We start from the raw sequence: 27664 nt of genomic DNA, 5'->3' as shown, positions 1-27664 counted from the left end.
CATCTGTCCCATAATATGAACCTCAGCTGCCAGGCTGCTAAATGTGGAGACATAAATCGAAGCAATAACAGGCAAGGCAGCAAAGCCAAAAAAACATTTGTGGCTCTCATACAAGAGCCCATGGCAACCTTTGAAGATGTTCTGGTGGCTTCTACCTCATCTATAATGAATAGTTGTGACATTTGAGCACAATCCATTTGTCGTCTTTTATGAGCTGGCCAGATGTATTCATGGTCCGGGGCAGGAGATGAGGCTTGCTGTCACGTTTAGCTGAAATCAGTAGAAAGAAATGAGACCAAACAGAGGCAGACAATAAAACAGTATTGGACAGCAATGGTCAAATCTTTTATTACAGGAGTCATAGTAGAGGCACTATCTCACATATAGGCACTGAACTACTGGACTGGAGCCGCTGTCACAAGCTTGCACGAACCCGTGTTATCCCAGAGCGCTGTCAGCAACTATGCCAGTCTGAGTGAAGGTTTGTGTATGATATGCTTTTACAATATGCACTGGAAGATGGAAAGGTTAATTAGGTGGTCTGTCACTAATGATGAATTAGTTTCAGTTGAATGCTGCACGACTATGCTGTATGTGATCATTACATTCAAGTTTGTTTGTTTTTTTCCTTGATGCCACTTGACAAAAAAAATTACCTTCAATCTCCACAGACTCACAACAATGGATTAGAATAATATCCAACACCAGGCCACTTTATTACAATGTGAATCTGCTACTCTTCAGATTGCAATTCTAAAATTCTTGACATCATCATGAATCTGCCTATTAAAGCTTCTGGACTTAAAGTTAGTAATGTGATACATCAAAGTTGCCACATGTGCCACAGCCTCAGTGGTGGTCTTCATTAACTGCCCCAGCATAGACAAGTCTTGCCTTTCTACTTGAGTACAAATTAATGCCTCTGGCTGTATAAGTTTAATGTTCTTTAAAAAAGTCAAGGCTGATGCCAGTTTAGATGGTTCCATTTAAAATTGCTTCAGATTGATTGTCATAAGAGTATGAGCATGTTGGAAAAATGATCCTGGAGAGTAGGGATATTAATGTTCCTGCTCATATACGATTAATGCTAATTCATAATCATAATTTGTATTAGAAAAAAATATAAGAAGAATGTTCTGCTATTAATATGTCTGTTAAAATGAAGTTGTGTGTGCAGGTTAAACCTGCAGGGTTAACAGTCCTGCTAATGAAAGCAGCAAAACACTACAAACACATTGGCCCTTATTCATCAAAGTTGCAACGAAACGAGCAAAGGTTCGAGATTCGCTCAAGCAAATCTGTGCTACAGCTGTTGTACAACATTAAAAGAAATGTTTTATGAGGTTAATCAACCTCAGCTGTGTAAAATGCCCTAAAGTATTTAGGTGTTGTAAAAGTGAGCCAATAAAAGCAATGCATTCCGCTGGGTAGAATCTGAGTTAGTGATTCTTGTGTATCCTCCTTAAAAATGACATAGAAAGTGTGCACAAAATAAAAACTTGAACTGAACTGCAGCCAACTGTTAACACTATGGCCCTAACAACACTAACAAAATGTTTGCATTCATTTATTCATCATTTTATTGAAATTCTTTTAAGTGTGTAAAGTCATGTAGACATGGTTGTTTTCTTTTTTCATTAAAAACAAAAACATGATTATTTTTTTAATTATGTAGTAAATAGGACTATTTTACAACTTGTGCAGATTGGGTCTTAATCATATATAGCTGAGCCACAATAAATAAAAATTTGTAAAGACATGAATCAAAGCCTGAAACTACAGTAGTGCTTCAAATCATGTTTGTAAGTTTACACTTGATAAGAAAATATGTAACCTCAAAAACTGTGATTAATTGAACACATTGTCTTTTTATTTGTCTTCAAGACCTGTACCCCTGCTTGAATTGCAATTATTTAAAAATATAATAATAATATAGCGGCCCAATACATATAGTTATGCAGATCCAGGCTCAGAGCTTCAGTTTATGTTATCATGCAAATATATTATCATGTAAAGTTTATGTTATCATGTTTATGTTCATTTAAATATAATAATTAGAAAAAAATATGATCAAAGTGACTGATGTTAATAACAAGAATTATTGTAGCCAATCACTAACTTAAGGTTCATCAATGTGTGGTGCATTCTGAGAGCCTTTCCTGTTGTGCACAGTTGCTAATTAGATTCTTTTTTTTTTTTACACAACATGCTGTGCAAACTCTGTGAACTGTTCTGCAGAAAAAAATCCCAGGAGATCAGCAATTTCTGGAATACTTTAACCACTCCAACTTACATCAAACTACTGTTGTGGTCACATTTTTCCCATTCGGATGTTTTATGGTACGTGTATGTGGGGATAGCTGTTAATCTGTATCCGCATGAATTTATGCATTGTGCTGCTTAACATGATAAAAATTTGAGCAACCCCGATTATGAACATTATTTTTTCTATTGTTTTGCATGCCTCTCTACCATGCTTTACCTTCGACAATTTATCTGCAAATCAGGAATTTTTCAGGTTGTTAAAAAGTCGCTTTCAAGATTATGCACACTCTAAGCAGAAGAGAGTTTAATATAGACATATCAAACCGATGAAAAAGGAATTTGCCTGGAGAGGTTGAAATTTGGGTGGCACAGTGGTGTAGTGGTTAGCACTGTCGCCTTGCGCCTCCAGGGTCCGGGTTTTATTCCCGACTAGGCTCGATTCCCGTCTCTGTGTGCATGGAGTTTGCATGTTCTCCCTGTGATTGGTGGGTTTCCTCCCACAGCCCAAAGACCTGCAGATTAGGCTAATTGGCATTCCAAAATTGCTCGTAGTGTGTGAATGTGTAAGTGAGTGTATGTGTGTGCCCTGCGATTAAATTGGCACCCTGTCCCGGGTGTACCCCACCTTGTGCCCTAAGTCTCCTGGGATAGGCTCTAGGTCCCCATGACCCTGAATACAGGATAGAGCGGTATAGACGATGAGTGAGAGTGAGGTTGCAATTTGCGTCTGCTCGTTTTATGATTGGTCACGCAGCTTTGGTGAATAAGGGTTAATGTCTTAGGGCTTCTTGTTTAAGTTTACCGTGTCTGTTGTATACCACAGGCTTTCATTGCTTCTGATGTAAACACAGCGAAAACCTGTCACAGGCACAGATTTGGAGATATAAAAATGTTCTCTATCGGGAGTAACTGCACATTTTACACACCCTCTATTTTTAGAGATTTTAACTATACACTATATATCCTCTAGACAACTATTTTTATAATGGTGTTTTCTTTGTTCTTTGATTGAGGTCCTCTTTGGCAGGTTTTCTGAATAGGAGGTACATACTCGGCTGTGCTCTGGAATGTGGTACCGGAATGTCGTGTCAGACACCATCAGCACCCATCAGCTAGCACAACCTGCATTTACACACCAAATACAAATGTCAAAACACAGCATCATAGAGAAAAGGACAGACCCAGCACCACGACTCAGAAAAGGATGAGCAATGACAACTTATCACATCACAAATAAGACCAAAACAAACATGTAGACCAACCAACCAAACACAAAGCACTGGAAAAGCTGACTTTAAAATCACTGGTTTAAACTAGAGATTCACCACAGGGAAATATGTATAACGAAGAAAACATGGTCAAAATCACAGCAACACTGCTACTCAAGATCAAGGTGTACACCTCGTGTTCCTTAGAAATTCAATGGGCCAGCATATTCAAGCTCAATAGGTTCACCGAGTAAAAAACTGTCTAAATCTTTTCTCATTACCATTAGGCTCTCTTAAATCTGATGCTTATCAAAAAGAAAATTCATATTGCTCCTACTCCGCCTGTGTGTTCAGAATAGTGGACACATTGCACTCATAGGTCATGTTTCACCTTAAGTATAAAAAAGAGGTATATCTCTTTCATCATCATTTAATTAATCGCCTTATACACCCCCTGCCTGTACAGAAGCCAGAGGCTGTCACATTCTGTCAAAACCTTATTCAAGCCTTTAAGCCACACACAACGCACAATACCAAGAACGTGCTTTGACTTTGCAGTGCATTAGACCTTCTGACGGTGTACTGTAGCAGGATGACGGAAATAAGTCGTCCTTTTCTAGAAGTCGAAGTAGCATTTCTTCTTTTTTCCACATTTTCATGTGTTTTCATCCTCTCATCTCTTCACACGCACAGTGTAAAGTGCCATTATGAGCAATCAAATTTCTCCTATGACATGCCGCAAAAGACTACAGCCTGCAGACTATCACAGTTGTCTCATTAGGGACGTGCAAATCTAAACAAACAAGACGCGCTCGCTAAGAGTGGGTGTGTACATGTGTGTGCATGGACCATATGTGCATGGTTCTTTGATCATCATGTTCGCCGGCAGGCCATGTGTCGCTCGAATGCTGGAGGTAAATGAATGTCTTCGTCATTCCACACAGCATTTGTCTCACACAGTTAACCCTTTCTGTGCATCGGCAGTAAACCCCAGAGACAGTCTAAATATGACAGTGTGAATATGTATGTGTTTTATTATTAGGTACCAGAAGTCCTTGTGAGACAAGCCTGGGGAATTATAATGCCTCAGGGCTGTAAAACACCAAGATAATCACACTGCTGGCTGGCTGCCCTGTTTCTTTTTGCCATGTCCATCATATCAATAAAAAAGTATTGTGTCTCAACTTTTGCTCATCAGCTATAGATGGCTGTACTTTTGTAATAAAATGACTGAGCACTGTTTAAAATCCAGGGAAGCTTTTTCACAGTGGCACGCTACATCCCAAATACGTAATACTGCACTAAATAGTATGTCAAAGTGTATAGTACACCACTATAGATACTGATACTCACAACACAGATACTATTTTGACATACTATTTAAAACGGTTGTAAGCAAATTGGAACACAGTTTTTGTGGCATTGCTTTCTTTCTTAAAAATTTACCGATACTGACTACTGCCACCTTCTGGTATAGGAACACATAGTGTCCTGTCATTCATGGCCATAGCACACGCATTCCTGTAGTATATTTGACTGCAACTTTTGCATCAATCATTAGCTAGCCTTGGCATTTTTAGGGCTCTCATAGTGCTTGCCACCAGCATTTCTACCTCCTTCTCATACACACATAATATCATATATAACAATATGTGTGTTAGCTTTGTGCCATTTTCACTAAATCCATGGTGAAACACAAGCACCGGTGAAGTATATACCAAGCATAGGTAATAATGTGATGTACATGTTTTACTGCTTGGACGCATACATTCCATGTATGTACTGTATTTTACCTGACAGGATTGTGTTTGGATCTGAGCATCCACATGACAACCCCAGCTCTGTTTAAAAACATGAAAATTTCCATTTTCCATTAAGACTGAGCGTAGACATGGCATGACACCAGCATCATGCTGCTCACTTTTAGATGACTGCTTTAAATATCATAGGAACCATCAGCTGTCATGCCAAGTGCACATTTACGGAGTATTACTGATATGATAAATGTGGCTGTTTAAAAGGTCTAAACTTATTTTTTGGGGCCCTGACACTTCCAAAAAAAAAAAAAAAACATGCTATTGCTGTCTAATCTTGACTCACTCTTTCTCCGTTACTGCCTTAAACTGTATCATAAGACGCTACAGCACAGGCAATGATTATTAACCATTAGCGGCATGTTCTTCTCGCTCTAAGAATAATAGTGCTGAATTTCACACATGCATGGCTGTGAAGGTACAAAAACGCACAGACATACGCCTCCACTCCCGCAAAGATCCACTCCGTCTTTGCTTTTTCTCTAATGCAGTAGAAAAAGTGCTAAACATGCTACTGCAGGTGAACTCTGCGGCAGCGTGGTGGATATGGCCCTAAGTTCCTTTAGAGATTAGCCAGAAAAGTACCCTGCTCTGATTGTGGAAAAAAAAAGACACTGTACAGTTCAAAGGTATCTGCACCTCTGCCTGTGTAGTTTTGTGTGTATATAGTAGTATATAGATTTTTGCTTGCTTGTCTGTAACTTCAAAGTCTTTAGTCCATCCAGAGATTCATGTTGCTGTCCAGACTACTGTAGATTGTCTCCACTTAACTGTCAGCTGTGCGTGGGAGAAGGACTCAGGCAGAGCAACACTCTGCAGTTTCATCTGCATGTCTCTTATTCCTGCAGAGTCCAGCGTAAGTCCTTGATAGGTGCAAGAGAACAGGTTGGTCTGTCAGACACTTTCTTGCAGACAGAGGGCCTCCACTGCATTACTGGGACCCTGTGATACTCCTCCAATTAGGAATAGCATGTTCGTGGTCTGTAGAGGGGTACAGGAGCAGCGCGGGGTGGGCATTGGGGCAACAGGCTCCCACTTCCTCTTCACATGATTATAACTCTCTACTGAGCCCAGGGGTGAAGGCTGATTACCTGAGTCACAAAAAAACAAGCATGTTAACACTAGTGTGTACAGGTTTATGCATACAATTAGTTCATGGATAATTATTAAAAATAATCAATTAAAAATTATAAACACAATTGAAATGCTTAAATCCAATGTTTCAGGGAGTTTTTCCTTGCCACCGTCACCCCAGCTTGCTCATCAAGGATAACCTGATAATCATAATTTACACATATTTTCCTTAAACATACTTCCATCATTTTTTATTCTGTAAAGCTCCTTTGCAACAATGACCACTGTTAAAAGTGCTGTATAAATAAATTTTCATTTATTTGAATTGAATAAAAGTGTCTGTGATAGTATTTAAAGTGTTTATTTTTCGGATGAGCTAGAGGAAGAAGGAAGAGGCTCTCATTGTAAGTCTTTCTTAGACAGATGTTCTGAGAACTCAGCACAGTCACATCATTAGCCTGCCTCTCCAGCTGCTCAATCAGCATAGCACCATCACAGCAATCCCCCCTCCATCACCCTACAGCACTCACACACATATACACAAATGAGAGCGGATGTTTCTTTTAGACAGAACACCTGCCACCTGGTAAGACTGGAGGCTAATGTAGATTTCGACAGGTGGCACCTTGCAGATATCTGGAAAAAATATGCAGCATGTGCACAGATTCTGCCTCATAAAGTCTTTGATGAGGCAAATCCCTGAAATGTGTGCAGTACGTCATTGCTTCTTCCCCAACATAGATTATACTCAAAAGAACATCTCAGCAATGGCTAAAAAAATTCTCAACTTTCAACAAAAGATATCTTCTCCGTTTCCCAGGGAGAAGCATACTGTGTAGAATGTTCTCTCTCTCTCTTTCTTCATCGGGTCCGGTGGCGAGACCAGCATCAACACGCACCATAGCTAAGTTGTACCAGTTTCCATAGAGACTCAAAATGAAGCGCAGATGATGTGAGCATGTGCGCAATGTTGGGGGTGACTTTTGTCATCATAATTTCTCGGAAGAACAAATGCTGGGCCACAGGGGCTCCTGGGGGAGGTAATCAGAAAATGACAATGTGACCGCAGTGTCTGCAGTCTGCACTGAGACAAGCTCTGGCATGGCACACTATGCGTAAGCCCTCATTATTGTTCTGGGAATCTGAATATAGCTCACGCTACTCGCATTATGCATACTCTCTACTGTGTAAGTTGAAAATGCTATATTATTCTGGTAATCCACCAGCTGTGGCTAGGATAGGCACAAATCATGTGCCTAATTCAGGAGAGGTGCTAAGGGTGGCTATAACAGACCTGATAAGCCATTGTTCAATTTAAAATGTTGGTGGATCAAAAACAAACCAAACTTTAGCCATGTTCAGAATTATCTTCACTATTATTAGTCAAACAGTACCAGTCAAATGTTTATAAGTTTGGATTTATTTTCTACATTCTAGAACAAGACAGAAGAGTTCTGACTCTCATGAAGACGATTCCAGGAAAGCAAAACCAAAACTTACCCCTGCTGCAGAAAAGAAGTTCATTTAGAGTTACCAGCATCAAAAATCACCAGTTAACATTACAGATGTAACTCAGATTAGAGCCGTCATAAAGGTTTTACAGAGTTACAAAGTTTGTATTGACCAATAGTGTATGTACCTGTAAATGGGAATATTTATCCTGCATTCATGCATTTGGTACATCTAAATGGGGGTACTATCTTTATACAGTGCATCTCGATAAATTAAAATATACTATATTGTGAAATTAAAGTAATTTAATTTATCAAGTAAAACTTATATACCGTATGCTAGGTTAATTATATGTAAAGTAAATTTATTCAAGCCTCTTATTATTACACAAGTTACAGAAGGTGATACGATGAAGCATATTCATGGGAAGGTGACAGGAATTGAAATGTGTGGTAAGAAAAGGTGCATGAGCAACAATAATGACAACAACCATAAGAAGATTTTCAAACAGAGACCTTGAGAGAGCTTCACAAAGAGTGAAAGGAGGCTGGAGTCAAGGACATCAAGAGCCACCACACAAAGACATCTTTAGTAAATGCATTCCTAGTCCTAAGTCACTCCTGTACCAGAGACAACATCACAAATGTCTTTCCTGGCATAAGGAAAAAAAAGAACTGGACCGTTGCTGAATGGTCCAAAGTCCTCCTCTCAGATCAAAATAAATTTTGCATTTCATTTTGAAATCAGGGTCCCAGAGTTTGGAAAAAGAGTGGAGCGGTACTGAATCTAAGTTGATCGTTTCTTGCATGATGATTTGGGGTGCCATGTCATCTGCAGGTCCACTTTGTTTTATCAAGTGCAAAATCTAAATGTAGCCATCTACCAGGCGAGTAATTCATGAATGCATCTGCTGAGATGCTTTATGGAAAAGTCAATTTCCTTTTTCATCAGAAATTAGCACCTTCCCATAGTGCCATGATATTACTGCCCTTGGTTGGCCAGCCAACTCGCCTGACCTGAACCCCTTAGAAAATCTACAGAATATTGTTAAGAGGAAGATGAGGAACACCTGATCCAACAATATAGACAAGCTGAAGGCTGCTATTGAAGTAACCTGTCTTCAGTAACACCTCAGTAGTATTACAGTGTCACTGGCTGATCACTTCCATACCGCACTGATGCAGTAATTTATGAGTACTTTACTGAGAGCATAAATCAACAAAACTTTTCTGAATTATATATTGTAATTCCTTGTATTGTAATCACTATTTTTGATTGTTTTATTGTAAATTATTCTAATATTTTGAGATATTGGATTTTTGATTTTCAGGAACTGTAAACCATCAAAATTAAAACAAAAAAGGCTTGAAATATTGTACTTTACTTGTAATGGATCTAGAATATCCGAGAGTTTGGCTTTTTAAATTGAAATAAATTTATACTAATATCAATATTCACATTTTTTGAGATGCACTGCATATATAGGTTATAATTTTAGACACAGCTCCTGACAGCAATTAAAAGAAAGTTAATAAAGAAACAAATAGTGCTCATCCATGTGTTTAACATCTCTGCTGTTGCACTGTGACACTGTCCCAGACAATCTGGCATAAATTTGACAAATGTCTCAGCGGTCGACATGGAACCTTTCCAAACAGAAAGGTTTCTGCTTTGACATGCAATCCAAGCACTAGTGTATATTCTAGTGGATATCACTTTTAACCCTCTCGATGCGCATGTAAACAATGTATCATGTTACTGCTGCTTCCATGTTTGCACACATATTATACGTAAATCAAGTGTAATTTTTCATGAGCGGTGCGAGGTGCTCTCAGCAGCTAGCAGTATAAAGTGCTCATATGACAATCTGTCTGGTATGTTTCATGTATTAAACAAATGTAAAACTAAGTGGATACGTCACTAGAAATTAAGGTGTTTTTGTTGAAATATGTGTTAGAAATAAAAGCTTAAAAACATTACAGTAAATTAAGTTATCTAGGCACAGTTTTCTGAGAGAATTGGTTGTGATGGGGATGGTTGTAAATGATCAGATGTAATACTGTATGCTATTATTACATTTGAAAATTCACGAGTATTAACCATCAACTTAAAATTATCAATATAATACTACCGTATAGGCTATCATAACAAAAGATTTGTACTAATCTAGACAACTAAAATTAGTTGGCCGAAACATGCATATTAAGCTATTTTGCTCATTTCTGACCATAACAGACAACGTGTTTTGAGTTCATGATTGGTTTAATGGCTTTCTTTTGGCTACTCCTTAATTCACTGTTTTCTTTCTACTGCAAATCCCAGGCCAACTCTCTCTCTTTCTCCTTTCCTCGCTCTTTCACTTTAATTCATTGTTTGGTTCTAATCCAATTCCCAGGCCAACAGATTTAAACCTCACATGCTGAAATGCCCAAAGAACACATCCAGATCCACACACTTGGACATGCTCACAGATCACTCAGGATCAGATGTCAGCACACGCACAACAAGACATGATGCTTCTACAAACACAGCCATTATAAATCTAACATCTAACCAGGGCTCTGGCTCATCATGTATATTACAACTGGCCTCTCCAACTTACTCTTTTCTGTGTGAGGTGCAAACTGAGGATTAAAAGCTGCTGTCAAATAGTGAAAATGGTCAACCACTGAATCTTCCAAAAAAGACTCTTTAGTAATTAAGAGATATGTGTTGATAAACAAACCGCCTATTAAAATAAAGAACACATTAATATAGCTTATACCAAGTTTTTAAATACTGTAATTAATAGAGTCATCGAATAATTCGAATAATTAGTGTTGTATAAATGTATACTATCATTGTTTTAATGGTTTAAAAAATAGTTTCTATTAATTTTAAATGGTTCACTGCTGTAAATGTAACATAAAGAATTATGAATGTTAAAAGTGATTAGTATTATGTTAAAGTTCTTTGTTAGGTGTGACAAATTTGATGTATGAATTTGTGAGGTATTTATTATGGCCAAGGTTGCCAGATCTGCATAAACAATACCAATGTAATACCAAGCACTGTTCAGTGTGTCTAAATATTTTTTTTCTTACCATAATGGCCTTGTTTTGTAAATAAATGAATAAAAAAATACAGCATTACAAGTATTGTTAATTGTGAATTATTAATGTATGTATTGTGAAGTAAAGGAATTTCTTCAATATTCAATAAAATGCATGCGCTAAAATTTGCTGGCACTACTAATAAATAGTACAGTTTCCCCCTCTATTTTTCAGATTCGAATATACAGTACATATGTTTAAGCATGAAATCAAAACTCCAAAGACAAGCTGAACTGTCCCACAGACAAATAGCCAGCAATCTTGAAATATACCTTCTTACTGTTAACAGAACGATAAAATACATTTCAATTTAAGTATTGAATATAATATTATATATTAATATATTGAATATAATAATAAAATTATCAGAAATATAATAATGTACTGTAAATGAGTGAAACATCAGTTAAGACTGAGACAAAAGGTCTGTTAAGAACATCCATTTCCATCTATGCTTAGGTAAGTTGTGCTTAAAAACACTTAACAAAAGTACAGGAATAATGCATTATACAACAAGTCCCCTATCTATGAACATTCAAGTTACAAACTTTCGAAGATACACAAAGCTTGCAAAGTGCGAATATTCACTTGCGGAGGTCAGATCATATTTCAGGTGTACAGTGTGCGTGCAGCATGTTGGGAAGCAAGTAAGTACTGGTACTGCTAAGAAGTGGCAAACTATAATGACAGAGACAAAATTAAAAATAATTAAGACAATGGAGTGAGGTCAAAATATTTTTAACATGAATTGTTCAACCATCGATTCTACAGAACAAGGACAGGATCTATACTGTGTATAGCCTATTGTGTTAGTATCCTAGTATGTAAGTATCCCAGTATGACAATGTTTGTTGAACTTAAGAACTAATTGGACTTACAAACAAGTTTTTGAAATGGTTCGTATGTCAAATATTTACTGTGTAGCTAAACCTTACTTGCTTAAAATTGTATAAAATAAAAAAATTGTGCATACATTTTTTTACCCTGTTTTATCCCCTAGTCCAAAAACATGCAAAATAGTTTGACTGTCATTTCCAGATTGCTCCTAGTGTGTATAAGTGTGTTTGTTTGTGCCCTGTGCTGGGTTGGCACCCGAGTCAGGCTGTACACCGCCTTGTCCCCCCCAAGTTCCTCGAGATAGAATCCAGGTCTCTACAACCCTACACAAGATAGGTGGTATATATAAAAAAAAAAATTTATTTTTATCATAAAAACTATAGGTCTCTAATTATTTTATGCACATCTGTGTACTGTGTGTGTGTAGGGGCCAGGGGTAGCTCAGTGGTTAAGGCTTTGGATTATGATTTAGAAGATCCCAGGTTCAAACCCCACAACCACCAAGTTGCCACTGTTGGGCCCTTGAGCAAGGCCCTTAACCCTCAATTGCTCAGATGTATAATGAGATAAAAATGTAAGTCGCTCTGTATAAGAGCGTCTGCCAAATGCTTAAATGTGAACATAATTCACGTGTTCATGGACACATATAAGTTATAATGTAATGAGCAAGAAAGATTGTGCTAACTTGTTTTATATTTGGTTCACTGTGCATCTCAAGTCTGCATTCAGTAAAAGAAGATTACAATAAGGTTGTGATGGTGGGTAAGGTCGTTAGGGACAGAGAGCAATTTCCCCAATATGAGTTTCAAGTTAATAGCAGACATTAATTCTGAAAAGATATGAGGATCTGCACAAAAAAGTACCCCATCCTGTTATAATATCATGAGTAAATGTGAAAGCATCTGAGAGTGTGTGTGTGTGTGTGTGTGTGTGTGTGTGTGTGTGTGTGTGTGTGTGTGTGTGGAATGAGATGAGAAAAGAAGAAAGTACAAGTTCCCTATGACAGTCTAAGAGAAACCCGTCATACACTCAACAGCCTGAATAATAATAAGCTGCTTGAATAAAAAAAAAAATGCATTACATTTTTATCAAACTCTAATGTGGCTAAAAACAAGTTCTGTTTCTAAATGCTGTCTCTAAATCTCTAGAGTAATGAAATAAAACATTAAATTTAATTTGTAAAATTCTTCAGCAAGTATATTTTTAGGAAGTGGCAAAAATCTTTCATCAGATCTGCAAGGTAACATTATTTGAAAAAAAAAAAAAAGCCTCTTTCTTTCGTAAGATGTTATAGTGGTAGGAAGAGAAGGTGGTTTTTGAGACATGTTACACTGTTGTCGTTGGCTTCAGTGTGACGACTACGCTAAACAAATCCATTAGCTAATTAACCTCTGGGATCAGTGGGTGAATCCAAGTGTTCCATAATAACAATTTGCAAAACAAACAAACAAAAAAACTAACAAAAACACAGTAAATCCTCATCAGTCGTTAAGTTGATTGGACAATACTAAAGCAAACATTTTGTTACAATACATGCTTTAACTCAAATTTATGATCATTAGATAATGAAATGTTTTCTGCTGAGCACGTACACCAGTGACAAGTGAACAAGCAATTCATTCAAGATTGAACAAATAACTAGCCTGCATGCCAGGACATGATGACTATGTGTCCAGGCTATTCGATTTATTGACCTAGGCAAGTCAAAACAACCCAATTTGATTTTTTCAACCCAAGCATGGGTTTCATTTTTAAAAACCCAAGCATGTGCTATTCATCCTGAGCCCCACTGCCTGAGGTGCTACATATATCTATCAGTCAGATTATTTGCATGATCGGATGGCCTTGTCAGACTCAGAAACAACCTGACTGTCGAAACAGCAAAATTGTGTGCAAAAAAAGTAGATCGAATAAAGATTAAGTTTTGTCTTAAAAACGACTTCAGCATGATAAAATTCACTTATACAACTTCAGCGTTGTAATTTCAGTGGTGAAAATCTTAATTAATCATTCTAATTAATATCTATTGGCTCAGGTGTTTGTTTACAAAATCCACTTATAACTGTTCATAACATCGTCAAGCGATACTTAACATTTTTATTATTTAAATTTTACTCATGGCGCAGGATTAATTTCAGGGAAATATCTAAAAACAGCAAAAGTTCCCTTAAATTTTGTCTAGCCAGTTTTGCATGATGCTCTGACAAAATCTGGATGGACATACATACATACAGTACATACAGTACTGTACAAATATACAGTATAACCATGCGGCCTCCGATGTATGAAACATAAAGATATCACTGAAAGAGTGATATATTTATATACTGTAGATGGTGGATACCGTTCATGGCATAGGTTTCCAGGCAACAAAAACATTGAACAAGCATACTAGTGCATAGTTTCTTAATTGATTTATTAGTGATAATTAAATAATGCCAGATGCTTCTCCTTATAAGTTTAAGCACTATAGTGCTGTTTTGTCAAAATTCTTTGATTCTAGTTGAGATGCTCTATTAATCTGCAACAAAATGTTCAGTCTCATATCATATAGGTTGTTGGACTGTTAGGTCCCAGATCCATAAATTTATGATAATTTTGGCAAGTTTTCTAATTTCAAGTCTAGAACGAAAATTTATTTTAAAGATCCTACTCTGATCAGTGAGAATAAATGGAGATAGAGGCTTTAGAATAAGTAAATTTTACTGAGGAATTCACTCATTGCTTTAACAGATTTAGAGTGCACCGAAAGAACCATCCGGAACATCTCCCGCAAGCAGTGAAATTAGGTGTGTTACATGTGCCTGGTTGAGTGACAGTTTTGTTTACCCCAAGTGTGTGAATGCAAGGTCACAGCATATCAATGACAGAAGCCAGTGAGCAAAGTAATCATATTTGTCTGAATGTGGTACAGCTGGACAGTTTCTGGCTGTGTTTTGCTTTCACTGGCAGAAAACAGCAGGGCTGTTTAGTCATAGTGCTAATAGAAAAACCTCATAATGGCCAAAATAAAACACCAACAGCAGAACAGCCAGTCGGTGCAGCAGTGTTAATAGGGGTCCAGCCACATCCCTCTGTGCAGGGACAGTTTTATGTTTTTTTTTTGTGCTCAAATAACCAGACCAGGCTCACAATTTATTAAGAAAGCCAGGCCACATTTATCTGAGCTTCAGCTTATTTGTTGTATCAAAATCAACAGGGCTGGACATTTTATTTCACCATGTTACTGCATCATAAACCTTTATCCATGGACCATTATGTTTTCTACAAATATAGAAGAAATTGTATTAATTAAAAATGCTCAGTTTTGTTGACTGAAAACAATGGTTGTCTGACTGGTGAAAATACCAAATAAACACCTGCAATTTATGTTTTATTACAACATAACCACCAAGCAAAATGGTATCAAATAAAGAAAAAAGAAAAAAAACCTATTAACAGTGCTAATAATAAATGCAAACAATAAATATGTACTTTGCTACAAAAAGGGAGTGATAAAAAATGTAAATATTTTAAGCATTTAATAATTATGATTAATTGATTCAGGTATTTGTTTAAATGAACAGTTTGACAGCAAAATATGACCAAAATCATTTTTGGACTCATTTTGGCAAATCATTATTCTCTGGCACACAAGGTTGTGTATAACAAACACAACAAAGACAGAAGTTTTGAACTTCCATGCTTTGGATAAACCACAACAGGTAGCGGCTGCATTTCTGATTAAAAAGGTGATGCCTCCTGACAAGCCAATCACATCGCTTTTTCCGTCATGTGATCAGTAAAATTAATTTACTAGCTACAAAGCAAAGCCTGCCATGACTTATTGGATGTTTGGTAAATTTTTAAGTAATGAAAAAGTATGTTTGCACTGTTATTGACATTGCAGTTATAGCAGCACTTTTATTGAAAATTTTCAACATTTTACAACCCAAACAATTTTAACTTTATATTAATAATTTACATTTTTTGGCATTTGTGCTTTTTAACATTATTGGGACTCAAAGAAAACATACTCAAAATATTCCTTGCTTTTTGAACCCTGCTTTTCTAAATTTTCCAAATTGCAAAAATGGAGTTATCTGGTTTTGCTGTTAAACTATTCACATATTATTTCACTTCACTTATTTTATTTATAAAGCACATTTAAAATCAACTCAAAGTTGACCAAAGTGCTGTATACATCAGAAATAAAGATAAAAATCAGATAAAAATAAAAATAAGCAAGAATGAAATACAATACATAAAATTAATATATCTAAAAACCAGGACTCAGGAAAAGTGTTTTGAGTTTTGTTTTAAATGGAAAGAGATGACAGCATTCCAATTGAAACTGGCAAACTATTCCAGAGTTTGGGGTCAGCTATAGCAAAAGCACAATCTCCATGATGTTTTAGCCGTGATCTTTGAACAGACAATAACCGGAGATTGGCAGAGCTGAGTGACCTGGTTGGATTATGATAGGAGGTCAGATAAATAAGATAGAGCTCGGCCGTGTAATACTTTAAAGACAAAGAGTAAAATTTTTTAAATCAATTCTCAGGTTTTTAGACTATATAAGGTCATTTAAAAATAAAATGTGTTTTAAAACATTTGAATAGCAGGTGTATATTGAGCTAGTTGTAGGTTGTACAGTATATATTCTGTAAGTAGCACATATAAAAGAAATGTTACACAAATACTCAAATTATTTACTAAATCTAAATAAGTACTCTGGTTAAACATAACGTAATGTAATAATAAAGTATGTTATTAAGTATGGTTAAGTATGAAAATGAAAGTACAAGTAAAAGAAAAGTAATAGTAGAAAAAAGATAGATGCCTTAGATCACACACTAATGATAGTTACTCATGGTAAATAGGTGTTCCTTATATACCAGTTTCTCAAATCCTAGCTAGCATTGTAGTACAGTAACTCCAATTACAATGTAACAATAAGTGTGACTCATTATGTGTGATTAAACAAACGGTCTAAATGTGTAAAAAAGTAAATTGTATATTCTTTATATTTTATAATATTTATAAATGAAGAAAAAAACAGTCATTTTACTTTTTTTTATACTTGTATGTTACCTAAAACAAAAAAACATAAAGCCATTATGGTGTGTGGGGAATATTTGCAATTGCCTTTGCCTGAAAGAAGTCAGACTTTTCAATCTCCTCCAAAAAGCCTGCTTTCCGTTAATCTTGCTTGCCTGACATCTGCAGTTTAGCTCGCTCCGTATTGCAAAGGAATTGTAGGTGAAGATATCAATGATTTTGTGAAATAGGGACCAGACTGATGTCCTCCTCTAGGTGCCTGTGACATTGTCAGGGTTATCCTTATATAATTTATTGGTGCTGTAATTAATAATAATGACTGTTTTTGTCTTCCCAAGCACTGACTTTAGCATTCTTGTAAAATGTGCTTAAAAGTATGATGTTCTTGTTCTTCTTTGGCATACAACAGACAACAGTGGTGCTTGGGGTAAAAGGACCTTGGGGGAAAATACCTTTCTCTATTGCAATTAAAACTAAATGGGAGCTCAGACTTGTTCCTTCCGACAGTAACAACCATTGAAAGGTTCCTTGTCTCATGGCTAAGCAAGTTCATGAGATGAAGAAAAAATGATCATTGCCACGACACCACCAACTGATTAGTTAAAAGGGCTTGGGTATTGTTTACAGTCAATCCAAGCACACAAGCGTGCATATATATTTTGGTTGCATGGAAATTTGACTGGAACCTTGACTGGTGACCTGTTTATAGTTACTATGCTTGAAGGTACTGGCCTGGGTAGGAATCCTGGACGATAACTATAGTACAAAGATAGGCAGTTCCCTAGATAGGTGCAATGTCCCCCTTGAACTCTGTCTTCACTGGCCCATGACAGAAACACACACACAAGCCAGTCAATACCTTTACTTTTTCAAGTTTTTCAACCATTTACAAGCACGCAATATCAGTTACTTTCATTGATTAATTCTGGTCACTATTAAAAGCTACATGTAAAATTGAATCCTGATTACAATGATTGTACAATAATTTGTACCATGTACATGAAATAAAACTATATAATCTGGGTCACTTTGCTATAAGCTATAAAAATTTATGGCAAAACTATTGTCATTTATGTATTTTTACTGTTTTCATGTCAAAACGGGTCAAAAATGATCCCAAACATATGTACTGGTTAAACATATTCATTAGTATAATTTATTTTACATGCTGCACTTCCACCTTCAATAACATTTTATAGTTATTTTTTGTTATTGTTTTTATCAGTTAACATGAACATAATTTCCTATTTTTAAATGTACAGTATTTCTTCTAGGATTTGTTCTCTTATAAGAGCTGATATTTTCCCATAACTTTTTATGGACCAATTTTGTCCAGTACTTATTTAATAAAATGTGACCTAAAGTATAAATATCTAAGGATTTAGTCATGGAGTTGAAGCTGCATTAAAAAACATAATTACTTATGAGCTCATTTGAGCATAAAGTACTGTATGTGGTGTATAATGACAGGCGTAAAGTAGTGTTTGTGGTATATAATGACAGTCGTTGCCCTCAACAAACCTCTCGCAGTTGTCATGGATGAGTTATGTCTGCAATATGGCACACTCCATTAGCACTTACCCAGCCCCCCGGCAACAACCACCCTTCCACCAAGACAGCCAGCCACGAAGTCTGCCCGCTTTTCTCGCATCCGGGAGCCCCGTGTGGGCTTCAGCCAAACACCTACACAAAGATGCAGACGGTCAAAGGTCAGAATAGAGTTCATGTGGGATCTGACAACTAAAAAAAAAAAAATTTTTGTATTAAATGTATGTGTTCCTTTTTTGATGCTTTGCTTAAGTATAGCATAAGTATGAGAACTGGCATGTTTTAAAAAATGAATCATGAAACTTACTGTCCAGTAGGAGTATGTCACATAGTGTGGTGTGTGTACTGACATAAGTGTGAGTGATCTGCAAAATGCTTTAATAATAAATGTAATAACACAAAACAAGCAGAACGGTCTGCGGACGTGGACAGGTCAACACTAGTCAAGCCACACACATTTGATCTCCAGTTGAGCCATCTGCCTGCTAAACAAACACACAGTGCTGAAAAATGTGCAGGCTGTTTATCTCAAGAAAGATTCTCAGTCAGGTCTACTGCAGTGCGTGACTGTCCTTTACTGGCCCCCTGGTTCTCCACTGTACTGCCCTATTTTCTCCCATCTCTGCCTCAGAACCTTCTGCTCTGTTCAGAGGTGAATGTGTCTGTGGATCAATCTTATGTGTGATCAGACTCAGGCACTTCCCATAGGTTTTCATAATTATGTATGATTAGATTTTTATTACAGATTTGATTTCATTAAGGTAAAAATTTAAAGCTGGCTAACAATATACAACAAATTTACAGCATTGTTTTTATCTAATAAATGTATAAAGTTACATGCATAAATATGTGCAAGAACTTAGTCTTTCGATACCAACAACCCCAAATTCCCAACAATTTAAATTATTAACAAAATACATATTATATATTAATATCAAAAGAAGATCAAAAGGCACTGAAGAGAAAACTGTAAAAAGTCAATAATGGATGCGACAGTTTATAAACTGTTTATAAGCTCCAAAGTGCAGAAAGGTCACATTTTTCTTTCTTCCTATGTAAGATTTAAGATTCATGCTATGTCCGTCAGTCATTCACCTTAAATTCACAGGAATTCACTAAAACACAATAAATGGTGAACTCTTACACTATGATTTTATCAATCGATGTCACCGCTCGTGAGTCACTACATATTAATTACTTTTTATTACGGCCTTTGTGTGAAAAGAGCGGGATTACATTTGCTACTGTATATACAGTTTTACACATTTAATTATGGTTTTAATTATTTCATCATTCAAAGCTTTCATTTCCTAAATATCAGAAAATGCAGACTGCTCTATCCTCTTATTTTCATCTTTTGATCTCAAACCCGAATATTTTTAGTGAATATAGCAGAAAAATAATTGTCCTTGCCATTCCAAAACTTTGAATTCTTTTCATTCCCTTCTCCTGATCCTATTCTATTAGGTGCCTGTAACTTTAAGAATTGCATTAGGAAGAGAAGCATGAGGAACTTTAGCTATATACAGAACTTAATAAGTCCTTACCTGATGTAGTCTTTCACAAATAATAAACTAACATCCTTAACCTTTCGGCCTACTCTAGCTTTTCTTTTTTGTTCTCTGTCTCTAGATCTGTTCTCTAAGCCTTTTCTCCCCTAAAATTTCCTCTCCATGGTAACAGGGTGAAGAAAGGAGATGTAGATGGAGCTTTTGTGCTCCACATGATTAAGATGAGTCAACAACCCTCTGAGATGAGACTTCATTCACACAGGACATTCTTTGGAGTCATACAGTGCCTGAACCCCGCAGTTTCACTCTTCGTGTCGGTAGGAAACGTATTGAAACACTGTTGATTTGATCTTGGTCGGTTTCCTTGGTCTTGTCATTTTTTTTTTATGGTAAACCAGACATGTAAGATTAAGCAAGTAGATATGCAAAATTATAAAATAAATGGTTCTTGGGATCCTCAGCCTCATTAAAGGAAATTATCCAGGAGTGTTAAACATGTACAGAACCACGGGAATGTTGTTAATTACTAAGAGACATACTCAAAACATCCACTGCAGACAGCCACAGCATGTTAACCTCTTAAAAATTAAAATTTTAACTATGTACAAAATACATTCATGTTTTAATAAAGTCAGAGGAGAATGGCCAGACTGATTCAAGCTAACAAAAAAGGTATGATATTTTAAATAAACACTCTAAACAATCATGTGGAGCAGGGAAGCATTTCAGAAATCACACAATGTGAAGTAGATGGTCTACAACAGCAGAATACAACAGTGGCAATGACAACAAGTCTTTTCATCACTGCATGAATGACGAGGTGTACAGAAGTTCCAATTAAAGTGGCCAGTGAGTGCATATTAGTTGAAGACTTATATACAGTTGAAGACAGATGTTTATGTACACCTAGGTTGGAGGCATTAAAAATATTTTTTTAACGACTTAACATAATTTATGTTAACAAACTATTTTTGAGGCAAATCGGTTAGAATATCTACTTTATGCATGGCAGTCATTTTTCCAGCAATTGTTTACAGATGATTTCACTCATTATTCACTATATCATAAGTCCAGTGGGTCAGTAGTTTAAATACACTCAGTTGACTGGTCTTCTAAACCGCTTCGAAAATTCCAGGAAATTATGTCATGGCTTTAGAAGCTCCTGAATGATTTGGCATCATTTGAATGAATTGGAGGTGCACCTGTGTGTAGCACTTTCCTGGAACCATGTTTATTTGTAAAAACAATACTGGGCATCTGTAATCGCCATGTGGCTATTTATTTATCATTCTGCTCAGGAAGGAGACACATTTTGTCTCCTAGGGATGTACAAAAAGTACAAATCAAGCCCAGAGCAATGGCAAAGAACGTTGAAAGACACTGGAGGATGCAGGTCCAAAAACATCTATAGCCACAGTACAACGAGAAAGAGATCAAAATAACCTGATGGGCTGCTAAGGAAGGAACAAGCTAATGTTCCAAAACTGCGATAACAAAACCAGACTCCTGTTTGCAGCTGCGCATGGGGACAAAGATATTACCTTATTGAGAAATGTCCTCTGGTCTAATGAAACGGAATTTGAACTTTTTGGCCATAATGATCATCTTTGTCAAGAGGGAAAAAAATGAGGCCTTGTAAGCCAAAGAACACAATCGCAACCGTGAACCACAGCATCATGTTGTAGGGGTACTGGTGCACTTCACAAAATAGATGGTATCATAAGGAAGGAATATTAATTAGATATTAAAGCAAAATCTCAGGCAGAAAGTTAAAGCTTGGTTGCAAATAGGTGTCCCAAATGAACAATGACCTCATACTTTCAAAGTAGCGGCAAAATTGATGTGGAAAAAAAAGTGAGTTTAAATGTATTTGGCTTAAGGTGTATAGGAACTTCTGACTTCAAATGTTTGTGCATATGTAGCATCTAAAACATTTATTACAGACTCTAAAGGTTTAGAATATTATTTTAATAAAACACATCAATAGGAAGGGAACAACTCAGCAATGTTTTAAACCTTATATTCTGGTGACTTGATTTTTTCGGGTACCATATGACTATTTCTTGTTGACACGGAGGTTCATGTCTAATTATGTTTGTCTCCATATGACTTGGTGACTTCAAGGAAACAAAATCATGTAAGTTAGTTTCTGCAATATTTAAAGAAATATTTTAAGAAGATGCAGGCCTCTAATTGCATTCGCCTCATTTTACTGAGTGCTGTCACCCTTGACATTTAAAAAGTAAGCCCTCAGCCAACTTTTCATTTGGGCATTAATAAGAAAGTCAGCAAACAATAGCAAGCCTCCCCCTCTTTGTCAAACACATGTGCACTTTAGCTAATGAAGCTCATGAAGCACTGAGACAAAGGTGATTTGGGAAAAGTGTCTTCAGCAGTTTAGTACTGGGAAAGTGTTTTGAAACAAGTTGCTGATAACATTAAAATGGTAATGGACAGAAAAGAATAACTGAAAAATAGGTCAGATAGAAAGAGGGAGGGGGGATAAAAGGACACAAGATTAAGTAGACATACACATTTTCATCCAGTCTTTCTGAAGCATCCATGGAAAATATACGGCTTCCATTTTTATTGGCACCTTTCAAAGGTTCTAAATGATGGCTGCTTTGATGCTTTGGACACCTTTTTAAATGGAGCTGTTGTGGTTTATGTGGCATATATTGTTTTGCACTGAGAGGTCGTTAGAAGAGACATGGAAAGTAACCCGAGGGCATGCTCACAGGCTGATTAAATTGGCCATTTAAATAACTGCTACAGGTGTATAAAACCTTGTTTTTATATATATTTAAATTTGTTATGTGTATTTGTTATTTGTATGCAAATGAATTTAAGATACAGTAATATGGTCATAATGCTGCATGCTGCAAACATAAAATCTGGAGATAATCACATATGCCATATGAACTGTATTTGTCGAGACAGAAGAGTTGTAGCAAAGCGGAGACTGCAACCTGTTAAAAAAAAACAGTTTTACGTTTTTCTTTTTAAAGAAAACTTTTGGATCATTGATCATGGGTTATTATAATAAATATTTAAACATATTACACTTTCAAGGAATGGCAAGGTTGTTCCCAGCCTCACCAGGGTATGTTAGTTTCCTTTAATATTTTTGAGTAAACACTTTCATACAATTTCCGAAATCGGGCACCCTATGATTAACATTTTATATTAAATAATAAGTTATTGAAGTACAGGTAACTCAGTAGTTCAATGACAAGCTATCATTCACACATAAATAAAGATGATATATCACAGTCTTTTTTTACAGTAATGTATGTTTTTCTTACAATACTGGTTAATGAAATGAGAAACAAGATTTTAAGCCAAAACACATTAAACCAATAGTTGTGCAGCACTGGTGGCAGTATGTGGTTGAGAGGACACTTATGGTACAAGTTATGTATCTTAAAAACTATGTTTTGCAGAAGATTATTTAGTTTGTTTAAAACTGGCACAAAACTAACAAGAAGAGTTTGGGACACTGTTTATTGTAACAACTGTAAAACTTAAATTAATTTAAACTATTCTTTCAATATCTATCCTAATTTTCCTGTGCAGGGTCGCAGGAAACCTAGAGCTCATCCCAGGAAACTTCGGGCACAAGCGTGGCAATCCACACACACACACACACACACATGCACACAAAAACACACATAAACCACCAAGCACAGGGAGAACACGGAAACTCCATGCGCACAGACCCGAGGAAGACCAGTACCCCACTCAATTCCCGAGGAAGACCACTACCGCACCATGCAGGAATTGAATTATAATAGTGAGTGACTAGATTGAGTGAAAATTTATACACTATTACTTATTTATTCCCCCATCCTCATATTTCATTTGACTCATTTCAGAGGACTTTTTTTTCCAAAGATCAAACTGTGAACACTTTTAAATGACAGTCAGGAAAGTCTCATATCTTTAATGCTTGCAGACATAAATGATTCAGGCAATTACAAAGATCCTATAGACTGCAGCTCTTGAACATTACTCTTTTTTTCTGGTAACTAAAAAGGGATTTGAATCCATGACCTTATGTTTATGAGTTGACTACTGAGCTACTGCACATGCATTCAGAATTCTTGCAGGGTTTTTCCTTAATGTTGTTGTGCTATATTCAGACTGCAAAGAAGATGTTATATATTTAAATGAATGCACATAGGTACAACCTTGTTCTCTCCCAATGGGGTCTTTTCTGCACTTGAACACCATCATGAAACAGTTACAATATGAATTTATAGTGACTGCTGGCAGACATGTTTGAATGGGTTCAATATATTTCTTAAAAAATGCAAATGCAAAACACTGATAATTACAGTCACGTGTAATTACAGAGATGAGAAGTGAGCTTTTCCTATGATCCTTTTTTCTATACACTTTTCTATCTCTTCCTCTCAGCAGACACAGCTGTACTCATCACTTTCTCTGCGTGGAACAGGAGGTGTGTGTTGACTGACAGGTCTGCAGACTCAGAACAATGCCCCAGCTGGAAACGAGAACCTGGAAATGTTTATTTAAAGCTCACAAATCAATCATCTCTGACACACACACACACACACACACACACACACACACACACACACACACACACACACTTGCAGTATACAAAGATCAGCATATAGTAGTTGGTAGTCTATTGCTGCTCTTTTGACCCGCGATACTGTATTGAAAACCTACCTCAATTAATCAACAGCAAAAAGAGCCAATCTATCATTAAATAAATAAATAAAAAAACAACAAGTCTGCATTTGCCCACAACTCATATCACTTCGTATTATAAACTACTAGCTTATGAGCAAACTAATCAATAACAGAAAATCAAGACAAAGTGCCTGCTTAATCACACTGAAATCCCACGGGAACGAGTTTCTCTTCAGCTCCCAATAAATCGCTAATGTTCTCTCTCCTGCAGAGTTGCACACTGGAACTGATTTGAGTGGATCAATTGACTAATTCATGGTCATCCCAGTGAGTGCTGTGAATAAGACCTATACGGAAATGTGCTGATTTCAGCCAGCCTTTGGCTGAGATCTGGACAATACTACAACTTTCAACTGATAGAGAGGGATAATGAATAAAATGTGAATGAAGAATATTATTTTCCAAGGTATAATCTTGATAGATTTATAATCTGCACTCATACACTAGGTATCATTAATTCATTAATTCATTCATCCTCTATACTCCTTGTTATGTGTGTGTGTGTGTGTGTGTGTGTGTGTGTGTGTGTGTGTCTGTGTTAGGGGGTGGAGGGGTTGTTGGGGGGAATGGGGAGTGTAGCCAATCCAGGGAGACTTAGGGCACAAGGTTGGGATGCACCTTGGACACGGTGCCAATCCATCGCAGGGCACACACACACATAGACACTACGTACAAGTTTGGAACGCCAAACAATCTAATCTGCATGTTTTTGGACTGTGTGAGGAAACCAGAGGACCCGGAGGAAACCAAAGCAAGCACAAAGAGAACAAACTCCACGCACACAGACCCGAGGTGGGAATCGAACTCTCGTCCCTGGAGATGCGAAGCCACAGTGCTAGCTGTCCCACTAGGTATCATCACGTTAAATAATGTGACTTAAAGTAAACATGCACAAATATTTTCTGTTAGTTTCCAATACCTCTTGCTTCATTAAGGAAAAAAGAACAATAGCAATTTACCTAAGCTGTAAAACTGTTCAGAATTTAATAAGTTGAACAAATAAATAATGGTAAAAATCTATGTGGTAGAGCAGTAAGCATGACTAAAAATAGATGACACATAAAATCCATTCACCTTATAACACATGACCACCATTTCCCAGCTGTTTGTACTCTTTAATAGAGCTGCACATGATTGCAGCCAAAGCACCACTGCTATTATAGCCCACAGATCAATCAGATCCCATCAGTAACATGCAGTTTGTTTGTGTTTACACCAACTACATGTGCCTTTCTCAATCACTGTGTAGCAATACCATGTACATGACACCTTTAACATACTGGCACAAATGATTTCGACTAAATGAATATGAGAAGCAATTTCATGTTTTTATTAAACACATTAATGAATTGGTGAGAGTCTATATTAGAAAAAGGATGTGAACCCTTGTGTTTAATAACAAGTCGAACCACTGTTAGCACCAATAAACATCACCCAATGTTCCCTGTAACTGTTGATCAGACTTGTCAGTAACTTCTATTGAGCCTCAGGCGACTGTACATTTTCTTGATTTCCTAGATTTTAATGAATTGTTCATTCAGGGTTTGCAAGCTGTTTAGACCTTAAGGCAATAAAAAGCTCCAACACATAATGCTGCCTCCAATATGCTCCATACTACTATTATTATTATTATTATTATTGTTTTTGTTATTTCTATTATTATTGAGATGTATTTTAGACAGCATGTGCTCGTCTAGTATTACGACTTGGATGATGATCTTGCTACATTACATAAGTAATAAATGCAAAAGGACCGTGTGATTTCACAAGATTCTAAATTATTTTCTTCCAGCTGCAGGTCATAAACCATATCTGTATATCTACAATTGTATACAATGCATCACAGATGTCCTATAGCAATATTCACTTTCTGAATGCAGAGTTAAGGGGGTGGATTGCTCTGTTAGACTTTTCAGATGTCTCCTGACCTTGAAAAAAGCAAAGCAAAGAAAGATGGCAGAGGGACAGAAAGGCAAATGGAAGAGGAGAGGCACCCAAAGAGTACATGTGAAAGAGACGCTGGAGAGCACACAGTGTTGTCCCTCTCTCTCTCTCTCTCGCATGCGCGCGCGCACACACACACACACACACACACACACACACTTAAATACAGTGGTGTCACCATTAAAGCTGCAGGGAATTTCTCAAGTGCCATGCAAGTGCAGCCTGCAGATCTACAGATCTCTCCCTTTGTTTGACACCGTACATTATACAGAGTAATCAGAACAGTATGTGAGGATATTGGATGGTTGGTGTTGTGTATGGTGGTAAACTGGGTATATAGTGTCATGTTCAGTGTCTTAATTTAAGTGCCAAAACAGAGAATCACAATAAAAACTATCACAGCTAATAACTGAGCATGCCCTGCCATGGTACACTCCATCACCAGAAGCCCAGCTGCAAGGACTAAGATGTTAATGAGGCTCTACTTCCTTCTTACAGAGACACCAGAGCAGCTAATAGACCACAACCAGTCTATTAGCATTAATATAAATATGTTTAGCAAATATGGTTGCACAGTAATTTTGCAGTTTCCTCAATTGTATTTGAGATTTAATTCACATCGAGTTATACTCCATATATAGCCAAAGCTTTATAAGAATAGCACACGACATTATACTGTTATTACTGTTTTCACTAGAGCATGACCACACGAACCACAAAACAGCTGCTTGCTAGCAGGGTGCTGGCATCGATTGCGTTGCTGAATCATGATAACCTGGGCCCATTAGCTGATGATGCAAATTTAGAATTGTAATTCACTTACTGCTGCTCACTGTCTGCTTCACTCAACCCGAGACATAGTAATTTACTGCCTGCTGTTTATCCCCAAGGAATTCTTTTTGCTAGCTAGACCCTAAAAGCGCTGTGAGTCAATCAATTAGTGTCTGAGACCATTTCTTAATCTGGCCCTCTGTTTTTGATGTAATCTCCTGTAAGCAGAAAGGCTTCTATACGACAGCGAGATACTGTTATTTCAATTAAAGAAAACAATAAAACAATGGCTTAGATTATGATTATGATCATTTACTTCACTTGCTGTCTCTCACTGCCATACAGTGAGGTATTTATGAAAACACTCTTGTACTTTCCACACTTGC

The 27664-nt window shown here is 36.7% G+C and overlaps 1 protein-coding gene across 2 annotated transcripts in view; it reads right to left on the bottom strand.

The window, feature by feature from the left end:
* Nucleotides 1–6042: 6042 nt before the first annotated feature.
* Nucleotides 6043–27664, bottom strand: part of LOC128510703 (kelch domain-containing protein 8B-like) — a 103664-nt gene continuing 82042 nt past the window's right edge. For both annotated transcript variants that reach the window (XM_053483166.1, XM_053483167.1), the window contains exons 5-6: nt 18364–18465; nt 6043–6378 (exon numbers count right to left, since the gene is read on the bottom strand). In XM_053483166.1, coding sequence (XP_053339141.1) covers nt 6182–6378; nt 18364–18465 — 299 coding nt within the window. In that variant the 3' untranslated portion in view covers nt 6043–6181. The remainder of the gene's footprint in view (nt 6379–18363; nt 18466–27664) is intronic.

This window comes from Clarias gariepinus, chromosome 22 (genome assembly GCF_024256425.1).
Source record: "Clarias gariepinus isolate MV-2021 ecotype Netherlands chromosome 22, CGAR_prim_01v2, whole genome shotgun sequence".
NCBI classification, from domain to species: Eukaryota; Metazoa; Chordata; class Actinopteri; order Siluriformes; family Clariidae; genus Clarias; species Clarias gariepinus.
This window is presented reverse-complemented; position numbering and strand designations above follow the sequence as displayed.